Here is a 13,840-nt window from a genome sequence, read left to right on the forward strand (position 1 = left end):
TAACTTTTTTATTCCACGGGCAACGCCGGGCACTTTAGTTAGTATTTTTTTAAAGTTTAAAGTTAATGATAAAGTGTAATGGTCTAGGTTTACTGAGTTTAAGCGCTGCAGTTAATTATAGCAGCTGTCATTACATAACATACCACATACTTTATCAAAAATCATACCACCTGAAAGATCGTAAACTTTTAAAATTTCATCTTAAAAAATCATTTAAACTCCAGTTTATGCATAATTATCATTTACTCCGTGCTAATTGTGCAAGCAAAATATTCAATTGTTATGAATTATAATTCGGCCTAGTTTATTTAGTTTAGTTTCATATTCATGATTTATATAATACACTCTTTCCTGATTAAGCAGAAAGGGGTTGATGACACAATATGTTTATTTACAGGGAGTCCCAATAAACATGGGAATTGAGTTACGACTTTCAAATCACCTTTGACCTGTACGGACAAAAAATCATAATTGCAGCCATCCACTTAGAAAAGTTAATATCGAAGACTCCTAGTTTTGGAATTTCCAAAATGTTGTCTGTAACTTGGTGTAACNCTGCATCTTGCTTTACATGCTCTGCAATATAAATATCAACTAGTAGAATATAACAATACAATCCTCCTCTAGCCTGCATCTTGCTTTACATGCTCTGCAATATAAATATCAACTAGTAGAATATTACAATACAATCCTCTAGCCTGCATCTCGCTTTACATGCTCTGCAATATAAGTATCAACTAGTAGAATATTACAATACAATCCTCTAGTCTGCATCTTGCTTTACATGCTCTGCAATATAAGTATCAACTAGTAGAATATAGCAATACTATCCTCCTCTAGCCTGCATCTTGCTTTACATGCTTTGCAATATAAATATCAACTCGTAAAATATAATGATACAATTACAAAAGCACAACACAATATATTGAATAATATCAGGACATTTTCTATTGTTTATAAAAAAAATGGATTGCTCCAAATTGAATATATATTTACAATGTACATATATACATGTTTTGCATACATACAAGAATCCCTGTAAGGGTAAAAGGATTTCTTCCTCCTGCCCCTAATTCACACCTGTATGTGTACACACATATCTACCTTCTTTACCAGTTTATCATGTTTTCATCAACCCTGTCAATTATTCCGCAACCGTAAATATTTTGAAGAGATCATATGATCTAAATATCTAATTACCTGGCGGATCCAGCGTTAACTCCTCTCCTTCTATCATCATTATTATTGTTATCATCATCATCATCTCCATATATATCTAGATCATCTCCAGGGAAATCTGTATTCACGTAGGAACATTTAGGTAAAGGAAGACGATCTCCTGATACGCCATCTATAAATATCTAGAGTTAGCTAATTCATCATGAAACACTAATAATTCAGCTGATTTATCGTAGCAGACAGCTGATTCGTCAAGGATGACCTATGATACAGCTGATTTATATGGTAGACCTAAGATTCAGTAGATTTATCATGTTAGACCTATGACTCAGCTGATTCATCATGTTAGACCTATGATTCAGCTGATTCATCATGATATACCAATGCATCAGCTAATTCACCATGATAGACCAATGATTCAGCTAATTCACCTTGATAGACCAATGATTCAGCTGATTCATCATGATAGACCAATGATTCAGCTAATTCACTATGATAGACCAATGATTCAGCTGATTCATCATGATAGACCAATGATTCAACTGATTCATCATGGTAGATCTATGATTCTGTTAATTCACCATGATAGACCAATGATCCAGCTAATTCACCATGATAGACCAATGATTAAGCTAGTTCATCATGATAGACCAATGATTAAGCTAATTCACCATGATAGACCGATGATTTAGCTAGTTCACCATGATAGACCAATGATTCAGTTAATTCACCATGGTGGACCAATGATTCAGCTAATTCGCCATGATAGACCGATGATTCAGCTAATTCACCATGATAGACCGATGATTTAGCTAGTTCACCATGATAGACCAATGATTCAGCTAATTCATCATGATAGACCAATGATTAAGCTAATTCACCATGGTAGACCAATGATTAAGCTAATTCATCATGATAGACCAATGATTAAGCTAATTCACCATGATAGACCAATAATTCAGCTAATTCACCATGATAGACCGATGATTTAGCTAGTTCACCATGATAGACCAATGATTCAGTTAATTCACCATGGTAGACCAATGATTCAGCTAATTCGCCATGATAGACCGATGATTCAGCTAATTCACCATGATAGAATATGATTCAGCTAATTCACCATGATAGACCAATAATTCAGCTAATTTACCATGATAGACCAATGATTCTTCTAATTCACCATGATAGACCAATGATTCAGTTAATTCACCATGGTAGACCAATGATTCAGTTGATTCGCCATGATAGACCAATGATTCAGCTAATTCACCATGATAGAACATGATTCAGCTAATTCACAATGATAGACCAATGATTCAGCTAATTCACCATGATAGACCAATGCATCAGCTAATTCACCATGATAGAATATGATTCAGCTAATTCACCATGATAGACCAATGATTCAGTTGATTCATTATGGTAGACCAATGATTCAGTTAATTCACCATGATAGACCAATGATTCAGTTGATTCACTATGGTAGACCTATGATTTCGCTAATTCACCATGATAGACCAATGATTCAGTTAATTCACCATGATAGACCAATGATTCAGTTGATTCACTATGGTAGACCTATGATTTCGCTAATTCACCATGGTAGACCAATGATTCAGTTGATTCATAATGATAGACCAATGATTCAGTTGATTCACCATGATAGACCAATGCTTCAGTTGATTCATTATGGTATACCAATGATTCAGTTAATTCACCATGATAGACCAATGATTCAGTTGATTCACCATGATAGACCATGTTTCAGTTGATTCATTATGGTAGACCTATGTTTCAACTTATTATTTAGTGAAATGGGTACGTCAGTGTAGATTTCACGATTGCTATGCGTCATGTTTATTTGAACAGTCGTCTTTCTTTTCCACAGTTTTATTAATTCAACTATATTATTTACTAGAAATTCTTTGAGAATAAAAGCGATTAAATCCGCTTTTCTTACTCTTTACAATATAAAAGATTTATTTTAAGAAAACAAAAGTTAAAGACATGCAAATTCCTTAATTTCCAGTAATTTTCATAAAAAGTCTTGAAATTGAAAATTTTACAAAAAAACCTAGATTGAAATTTCTAAAGAGTTTTTGCCACAAACTCATCTTTTCTTATCCCTCATTGCAACCTTATGTTGATATTTCAAACTTATATTATTTGATCTAACATGGTTTGAAATAACAAAGGTCTACGGCATTCAAGGATATAGGGATGAAATAATTTGAGTTTGTCCTGCATATAGTTTAGTGAATAAAAGGTATAGAAAGGACAAACATTTCTTCTTAAAACCTAATTGGGACGCTCTGTCTGAATCCATTTATAAGATCTTCGGTTTAAATTGTTTGATTGTCTGGTTGTTGTAGTCGGGTTTAGAATTTGATGGATTAATTCTAGACAATCTCTTTAGAATTGTTTAATTGTCTGGTTTATGTAGTCTAGTTGAAAATTTGATGGATTAATTCTAGACAATCTCTTTAGAATTGTTTGCTATAAAGTATGACGGCAATAAAACAATAATTACAGATCTGTTTCGGGTTTTATCAACAGATGGCGCCGCTTCCTGCAAATAAAACTATAAATACCAACCTGGTGATCCTCGTGGAGGAATTGGATTAACATTTGGTATAAATTGTCCTTGAACCCCGGGATGAGGAACGGGAGGAGGTACTCCATGTACCGGAGCTAACGCTACATGATGCACCTGAGGGTGTAAAGCTGCTACAGGTGTGTTAGAATATCTGACTCCGTTCACAACTGTTACTGAATTAGCTCCCAGAGCTGGAACATTCTCAACGACGTGAACTGAACCACGTCCTGGATCTCCGGAGACAGCTACATAGGATCCTTCGAACCCGGATACAGGATGGATTGGCTCAACCGGAACCACAGCCACTGGCCTGTAGTGTTTAGGGTTTAAAGTGGAAAGATCCATAAATCCATAAAACAGATCTATACAGTCGACATTATACAGCATAATTTTATATTAATTTATAATTTAGTACAATGTTTGAGTTTAAAAACTTTAAATATTTCTATATGTTTAAAGGGACTGTAAGCGTAATCTCAAGTGACCCTCAATGAAAAGAGGACAAAGCCCGATTTACAATGGTACCCTTTAAAATTTTCTGTTCATTGAGGAAAGTGATCTGTGTGTGTAAATCTATCGAAAACCGAAAGAATTCCTTTAAGTTCAGCAGTTTGCAAACAAAATGCTCAACAAGAAAAAGCGTTGTGTAGAATAATGAGGGTAAGTCCGAAGTTTCTGTAGAATAATGATGATAAGTCCGAAGTTTCTGTAGAATAATTAGGATAAGTCCGAAGTTTCTGTAGAATAATGAGGATAAGTCTGAAGTTTCTGTAAAATAATGATGATAAGTCTGAAGTTTCTGTAGAATAATTAGGATAAGTCCGAAGTTTCTGTAGAATAATGAGAATAAGTCCGAAGTTTCTGTAGAATAATGAAAATAAGTCCAAAGTTTCTGTAGAATAATTAGGATAAGGCCAAAGTTTCTGTAGAATAATGAGAATAAGTCCGAAGTTTCTGTAGAATAATGAGAATAAGTCCAAAGTTTCTGTAGAATAATGAGGATAAGTCCAAAGTTTCTGTAGACTAATGAGGATAAGTCCGAAGTTTCTGTAAAATAATGAGGATAAGTCCAAAGTTTTTGTAGAATAAAGAGGATAAGTCCAAAGTTTCTGTAGAATAACGAGGATAAGTCCAAAGTTTCTGTAGAATAATGAGGATAAGTCCAAAGTTTCTGTAGACTAATGAGGATAAGTCCGAAGTTTCTGTAAAATAATGAGGATAAGTCCAAAGTTTTTGTAGAATAAAGAGGATAAGTCCAAAGTTTCTGTAGAATAACGAGGATAAGTCCAAAGTTTCTGTAGAATAATGAGAATAAGTCCGAAGGCCTTATGTCAAAGTTTTAAAGGGTACTACTGTAAATTGGACACGTCAATTTACAAATGAAGGGTCTCTTGAAAATACGCGTACAGTCCCTTTAAAATGTTTCTAAATTTTCCAGATTCATAAATCCCAATTTCCTTAATCGTTTTCTCTTCTTATGGACAACATGGTGAACTTCATGAGTAACATGGATATTCCTCTCAGCAGGTTCATCATACCTAGACGGAGAACTTTGTCATTAAACCCAACACAGCTAGCTGCTATGGTTTGAATAAACTGGTCAATCTCCCCCCCCCCCCTATTCTCCAGAATATGTCATGAATTAAAGGTGATGATTCATTTAAAGTTTATAGGATGTTAATAAAAAAAATTAATGTAAGTTTATTTTTAAAATTAAAAACAAAAACTGCGCTATTAGTGCGCTTCGCGTCCTCTTCTATTTCAGGTGTGAAAAATTTTTCTTTGTACACATTGTAAAACAAACACAAAGAAAAAAGTTGGTGTATTTTATAAAAAATCGAATTTTGTTGAAGGCAAATTTTTGAAATTTTGATCATTTACATTGAACCTTCCCTGGCATCATGTGAGGTTCACACAAAATTTGGGCTCCTTTGGTTCAACTGTTTTGGCGTTTATTGCTTACACACAAACAGACAGAAAAGTATATAGAAGACTATAGAAGACTAGACCTTTAGGGCACTTCGCGCCCATCTTCTATTTTCATTGTAAACATTTTCTCTTTGTATACATTGCAAAAGAAAACAAAAAATTGTCTGCGGATTTTCTTAAAATAGTTCGTGCATTTTCAAAATTTAATGGAAATCAAATTTTGTTGGAGGCAAATTTTTGAAAATGTGATCATCCATGAATGTTCCGTGGTGTCACGTGATGTCACACAACATTTGGTCCCGATCAGTTCAGCCATTTTGACGTTTATTGGACACAAACAAACAAAAAGACACCCAGACAGATAGACAAGCATGCACAGTATATATATAGATAAAAGATATTTCTATTATTTAAACTTTAGATTTGTCACTTGTTTATAACAATTTCTGTCATTTTTTATTTTAAATAGTTCTTTTTATTTAAGGGTTTATTAAATAAAACACCCCCTCTTTGCTCTTCACAAACCTTACTCTGGTGACTACTCTACGACCTGGAGAGGAAAGATATCTTCCGTCTAAATCTAATAAAAAAACAAATAACTTCTTATTTATAAGAAAAAATTAAATTAAAAATTAAATTTTTAAGAAAAATTAGTTGTAAAGATTGTGTAGCAATGATGTAGAAATGAAAAAATGCAGTAAAATTATGTTGAATATACATGCAAAGTAGCAATAATATTTAAATATGTCCAGTAAATATATAAAAATAAAATATTAGCAGGTAGATAGATAGAGTTGCAAGATGTAGCAGAAGTATATTCTTTTAAATATATAAGTAGCAATTAACAATAAATCATAGGAAATGGGGTTAATACAGGGTTACCCCCAAAATGAAGACGACTATCAAATATAATTGTTCAATGATAAGAAACTAGACTTTCAGGGCGGTATGCGCACCTCTTTTAGCAACAATTCAATGTTTTTTATGCGGCCTTTTTTCTCCTTAATTGTAAAACTCAAAATATTACGGATTTATAAGTAAACATTGAAAGATTTATAAAAATAAAAAAGAAACCTTTTAAATATATATTTTTCTGAAGACTGAAAACCGACATAAAATGATGTAACCCAAATATTTTACTACATTTTTGCCTAACCCGGAGCTAACTATCGATCTTCCTATGACAGCTCATGAATCCACCACACACCCTAAATCTTTCTGCGGTAGTTAAGAAAATAAGTTTAATTAGGTTTCCTGAGTGTCTGTATCCAGATGCATAAACAGATCCTAGGACGGACAGGCAGATGATGCTATACACAAGGCAGCCTGGAGAAATCAGTTCTATCAAGTTCAGTATATCATTAGCCCTCATAATCATGTGAAACGTAATTAAAACGATAGGACCACTTCGTGAATTCATCATCAATTCATTATATTATATATTAATAAACCTTAGCTGTTTAACAATTAATGTGGAAATACAAAAATATATATTTTTTGATTGGTTTCCAATCTTTTTACTGATTCACTTTTAACTTTTAAAGGTAAACTAAAATAATGATTGTCCAAATATTAATGTGCTTTATCCGCTTTATCAAATATTAAAGGAGATACAAACAAAGAACCGAACTAAACCCACCTCTTTTTAGTTCTCACACAGCTAATTACAGAGCATTGGCTAAATACGGATGAAAAATCTTTTCACTCTCTGGATAAGGTTTAAAACAAAAGAGTTAAGCTTGCTCCCGTATAGGTACAGGTGCTTTACAGGAGAATTAGCTTGCTCCGGAACAGGTTCAAGACAGAAACGTTAGTTTGCTCTGGTACAGGTTCTATACAGAAGAGTTAGATTGCTCCAGCACAGGTTCTATAAATGAGATTCAGCTTGCTCCGGTCATGCAGGTTCTATTCAGTAGAGTTAGCTTGCTCCGGTACAGGTTCAAGACAGAAGAGTTAGCTTGCTCCGGTACAGGTTCTATACAGAAGAGTTAGCTTGCTTCTGTAGAGGTTTAAACTTCAAGACGGTTGAAATAGCTTGCTCCGTACAGGTTTTAGACATGAGAGTTAGCTTGCTCCGTTACAGGTTATAGACAGAAGAGTTTTAGCTTGCCCAGATACAGATTCAAGACAGGCGAATTAGCTTGCACTTGGTTTTATCTTTGATTGAGAGATTAATAATCCAATTTGTTCTGCATTTTCCGAATTTTGCCAAATTTTTTATTTTTTTATTTATTTCAATCGGAGTATAACACTTTTCTTTAAAGACCTTCAGTTTTTAAAAGATTTTTATAATATACTTGCTGAAGTGCCCGGCGTTGCCTGTGTAATAAAAAAATCTGATTTGAAAAAAACCGATTTTTTAGTCTAAGTTACCCCGGGGGTACTGAAAGGTTCCTTCTAAAAATGTCAACCCATTCAGTCAACCCATATAGCTGACATATAAATATATATTGATGAAGCAGTAGTTAGCGTGTTTGATCCATAATCTGAGGATTCGTGGTTCAAGCCCCGTCAACTGCAGAAATAAAAAACTGATACAAATTCAGCCATACTGATGAGTCCTAACAGGACGAAACACCGTGTTTATGGATAATATACATACAAATATATATATATGAGCAAAGACCTTTGCTATATAGACTAGCTGAGTGCCTGGAATTGCCCGTGGAACTTTAGAAACACTGAAAAAAATTTCGAATTTTGAAAAGAAAAATCTTTAAAAAAAATTTTTTTGAAAAAAGAATTCGAATTTTTTAGCCTATGTTACTCCCCGGGCTTCCATATGGGTTCCCTGAAAAATGTCAGCCCATTTGGTCCAGCCGTTTGGCCAGCTATAGCTAACGTATATACAAATAAATGTATATGAGCGAGAAGCTTTATTAATCTGATTATTATTTAGATTTATGACAATCTTATACTTCATCATATACTGTTTCAGACAAATAACTTTTCTTGGTTTCTCTTTTGAAAGTTATCTTCGCTGTTTCTCATTGAGATTTGTACTAAACTTGTATGAATGGCTTTATATACTGGGTTTTCAGTTCCTGAGATTAGTTCTAGCCAGGGGGAATGATAGTTCTCTACCTGTACTGTACACTTACAACTGTTTACTAATATTGATATACTATAGGTTAGGACCATGGGGGGATGATAGTTTTCTACCTGTGTGCTCAGTTAGAATTACTGTACTGTATACGTCTTACAACTATTAACTATTATTGATATACTATAGGTTACAACCAGGGGGGATGATAGTTTTCTACCTGTGTGCTCAGTTAGCTGTACTGTACTGTATAAACTTACAACTGTTTACTAATATTGATATACTATAGGTTTTGCCAGAATCAGCCTATAATAAACAAATATGCAGTACGCTCTCGGTACAGTTATGGTCTATAAAATTAGTAAAGGATTAGAGTACATCATCACTCTAAACACTATAACCTCATTGGTTCTAACAGTTTTAGAATAGCTTAACCAGGGAACAGGAATATAGGGAAAGGAAATGGCGCTGGTCCGGCAAGAGAAAGCCAGTCGCACTGCTTTGCAGACCAGTACAGTAAACTTACAAACACTCTTCTGGTACAGACACACAACATGACTACAGTCAAAGAAATTGTAGATCAATGTCGTCAATTATAATTAAACTTGAGTAACGAGTAGTTTATTGTAAACTTTAATCAAATTATATTCTTTGCATACAAATTTGGCTTTATAGTGTTGACTTAAATATGTAAATAATAATAAAATGCATATTGAACTTATTTTTAATTAAACAATTAACAATAAACAAATGTACTCACCTAGACTGTACAAATACCGAGATTCTTACGTACTGTATAAACCTACAGTACGTACACCTTCGGTATACTTTAAACTGACACACACTCTTTGGTACAGACACACACACATGACGTTTCCGCCCCCTGAGCTTAAAGTACACCTGCAGTATGGAAACAGTACAACAAAATGGCCGTTTTACACTTTTCTCTAGTAAATTCCTCTCTATATATTCTATTCTCTATGGTTATGGTCTATAAAATTAGTAGAGGATTAGAGTACATCATCACTCTATACACTATAACCTCATTGGTTCTAGCAGTTTTAGAATAGCTTAACCCTGTCATCTCCTTATATTTGTGGTGAGGGTTTGATCAGTAGGTGGAGATTATATTTATTGTTTGCTTTTCTGAAACATTTTTAAAGGTATTAGATGAATATAGAATCATTATATATTCTAATCATTGATATATAATAGATTCTATTATTACTAATAATATAATTATTAATAGAATACTGTACTGTAGGTATATAGTACACAAGAAGCTCGGCATTTGTGCTTTATACAGTCTAGGAGTGTACATTTGTGTATTGTTGATTGTTTAATAGAAAATAAGTGTAATACATATGTATTTTATATATATTTTATATTCAAATCAAATCAAATCAAATATATATATATTGTCCCAAGCCAAAAACATCAAAAAGTCAAAGTTAGAAATATTAAAGGTTTGAACTTCTCCCTAATCATATTCCACTTTACTTTTTTGCAAATCTTAAAAATTTAAATTTAAATTTTCCACTTACTATATTCCACTTTACTTTTTTGCGAATCTTAAAATTTTCTCAAAAAAATAAAAACCTTAATTTATCTTAAGAGTGGAATATTTTGTGGTGCATTAAACTAGCACGTTTTTTTGCAAGCCCAAAATTGTCCCAAAAAGAATCTTAATTAATTTAAGAGTGGAATATATTACTTTGCTTTAAACTAGCACTTTTTCGCAAACCTAAAATTTTCTCGCAAAAGAATATAATCTTAAATTTCCTTAAAAGTGAAATATATTCCTGAACTTTAAACTATTCCTACTATATACCTTTACTCCAAATTAATTTATTACTATTGTCTAACTACTTCATTTATCTCAAACCTGAGGAGTGAATAGTGGCTATATAGCTTGAAGATATCGGTAAGAAAGAAAATAAACTAATTGTATATGAAAACACTCGGAAAACCGAATTTATTGTAAGGCTGAAAAGCAAAATTTTTCAAATTATTTATTGTTTTACCTCCCTTCGAAAAAACGAAGAGGAATAAAATAAAAACACTGTATAAGACTTTCCAATACTGTCTCATGGAAAAAATTGTTTTCATTTTGTTTCTCAAGTCCGAATTTTTCTATGCTGAATTCATGGAAACATTTATTCTTTAGAATTCTAGAAAAGAGGTTGATGTAAAATTGTTTTATTTAATCCATATGAACTATTTTGTACAATTTAAATAATCTGGATGAGGAGATAATAAATATCTAGATCTTAAAAAAAGAATTCTAGAAAACATTTATTCTTCGGAATTCTACAAAACATTTATTTTTCTGAACTCTAGAAAACACTCATTCTTCTGAACTCTAGAAAGCATCCATTCTTCTGAACTCTAGAAAACATTTATTCTTCAGAAATCTAGAAAACATTTTTTCCTCAGAACTCTAGAAAACATTTATTCTTCTGAACTCTAAGAAACGTTCTCTTGAATGCTAGAAAACATTTATTCTTCTGAACTCTAAAAAACATTTAGTCTCCCGAATTCTAGAAAGCATTCTTTCTTCTGAATTCTAGAAAACATTTATTCTTATAAATCCTAGAAAACATTTATTCCTCTGAATTCTAGGAAACATTTATTTTCCTGAACTCTAAAAAACGTCTAATCTTCTGAAAACACTTTTTCTTCTGAACTTCAAAAAAATTTCTAGAAATCATTTATACTAGAAATATACCTAGAGCTTATCTTTTCTTAACCCATGTTCTAATTGACAATCACTCTATGCATTCTATGATTGTTTCATTTTTTTGTTTATTTGTTAATAGTTGGACAAGAAACATGCTGATCATGGACGCTGGAGCTGCCCGTGCACATAAATTGATGTTGTGAACAAGCCGAGACGATCTCCATTTTGGACTCATCCCAGAGTGGAATTTTTCTGGAAAAAATTACGGTAAGAGTAGATTTTCATGGGATCCAGCTGGGCCTAGCACAACTACGTTTATGGAAAGTGAAAATCATTTTCTTTCATCCTCCCTATACAGTAGGCTAAGGTCACGGAATTAAAAAATTAAGATTAAACTGAGAAAAGTGTCTTCACATGAAAACAATACCTTTTTATTCAATGTTTCTCAATTCTGTTTCCCTTAATATTGCTCTTTTCTAATTATTCACGTTGGATGTATTTTTCAAAATATGCCATGTCTCGAATGCAAACGCGAAAAAAAGATCTTTTTACTTCCTACTAAACAGGAATAAACCAAACTTTGAGTCTAAATGAATAATCAAGCCTACTCTAAAAACTTCTATCTCTAACGTACATTTTTTACATTATTCAGCTTAAGCCGAAACTGGAAAAAGAGCGGGCTGATGGAACAACCTCGGTGCAGGACTGATCACAGAGCTGGGTCTTTCTGCAAAAATATATCGGTAAAGATAGATTTTCATAAGTTCGAGTTGAACCTGTTGGTACCTCGCCCATGCTACTATCTTCCCTTTTTTACATCCTTTTATACGCGGAGAGAAGGTAAGGAACCGGGACCACTTCAGACTGCAGAGGTTTATCCATATTAAATAAAATCCATAATTCCTGTCCTGGAAAAAAAAGAACATAGCAAAAACCAAATTTTCTGCAATTGCAAGTCCATGAATTTCTAAATATTAATTTCTCTTATATCCGGATTGATTGAATGCTTGTTAAAACTAAGTTTATTAGTTAACTGATTGATTGTTTAAACTCCACCCCCTAAAGGAGAACTGAACTGTCTTTTCTCTTAAAATTCTCATAATCAATACTCTTTTTCTATATTCAGTAAAAACTAAGTTTATTAATTAATTGATCGATTGTTTAAACTTCATTCCCTGAAGGAGTACTGATCTGTTGTTTCTCTAAAAATTCTCGTAATCAATACCCTTTTTTCTATATTCAGTAAAAACTAACCCCTGGGCGCTAGCTGATGAACAGACAAATAAAATGGCGCTGGTCCGGCAAGAGAAAGCCAGTCGCACTGCTTTGCAGAACAGTACAGTAAACTAACANAAGTAGCCTTGATACCAAATTTTTATTTAAAAATGTATCCGTAAATTAACTCCTATATAATTCTCTCAAAATATATGTAAACGAGTTTGATGTAAAATTGTCTTATTTAATCAATGTAAAATATTTTGCACAATTTAAATAATCTCAATACGGAGATAATAAATATCTAGATCTTAAAAAAAAAATTTGTGGTGAGGTGATTCTGTAGCACCATTATCAACAAGGACCAAATGAACATATTTCGATAAAGCCTGAGCCTCATATCTATAAAGTTTAACCACAGGAGCAGATTTCTTCTCTGCAATATACTCAATTTCTTTGAGATTTGTTAGATTATATAGAACAGCAAAGCAAACAGCCTTTATGTCTATTCGTGGCCGACTTTCAAACAGGTGCAGGTTTTCCGATCACATTTGTCAGAATTGTGAAATTTATTATCTATGATTACAAGAGGTTCATATTAAAAAAACCACAACTTACAAAAGTATGGTCTAAATCAATGAAAATAGGAACTAATGTAATGCTCAACAAATTTCATAAACTTTTCTTACTTATAACTTGTCTGAAAGTAATCCTTTCCAGTTTATTTTTAAATGTGTTAGATTAACCGAAATTTCACACAAATTCTCTTTTTTGGTATATATATTTAAATTTATCTGAAGAAAATCATTTTGTTTGTCCTGAATGAACAGAGATCTCCCGCATAGAACAAACGACCCTGTTTTAGAGTCTGAAAACGACCCGCACGACACCAAAAACGGGCGCCGGCCCGACTCTGTTTTAGTACTAATAAAAGAGTCGTTTTTAGACCGAAAAGCCCCTGAATCCGTCTCTCCTCAAAACGGATGGGTGTCGGTTTACAAAAAAAGGGGTAATCGATCAACAAACTGAGAGTAGTACCCACTGTGCTTCCAAGTAGATAACCATGAATTTCACTTGCTGGTGTCATGTAAACACATGGAGAAGCACAGGCTAAGTATCAGCCTGAGGACAGGTCAAACCCTTTCTTCAATCCTTCATAACAGGGCAGCGATCTCTAAGGCAAGATGATCTACAGGCA

General features: G+C 33.0%; 1 protein-coding gene across 1 annotated transcript; it reads right to left on the minus strand.

Annotated features, from left to right (window-relative positions):
• Positions 1-561: 561 nt before the first annotated feature.
• On the minus strand, positions 562-7,076 carry LOC111701214 (uncharacterized). Its single transcript, XM_023472395.1, has 6 exons — positions 6,959-7,076; positions 6,230-6,284; positions 5,233-5,313; positions 3,775-4,085; positions 1,201-1,351; positions 562-649 (listed from the first exon to the last, which is right to left on the minus strand). The coding sequence occupies exons 1-6, from the start codon at positions 7,074-7,076 to the stop codon at positions 595-597; spliced, it is 771 nt and encodes a 256-aa protein (XP_023328163.1). The 3' UTR covers positions 562-594.
• Between the last annotated feature and the right edge of the window lie 6,764 nt (positions 7,077-13,840).

Source organism: Eurytemora carolleeae, unplaced genomic scaffold (genome assembly GCF_000591075.1).
Source record: "Eurytemora carolleeae unplaced genomic scaffold, Eaff_2.0 scaffold451, whole genome shotgun sequence".
NCBI classification, from domain to species: domain Eukaryota; kingdom Metazoa; phylum Arthropoda; class Copepoda; order Calanoida; family Temoridae; genus Eurytemora; species Eurytemora carolleeae.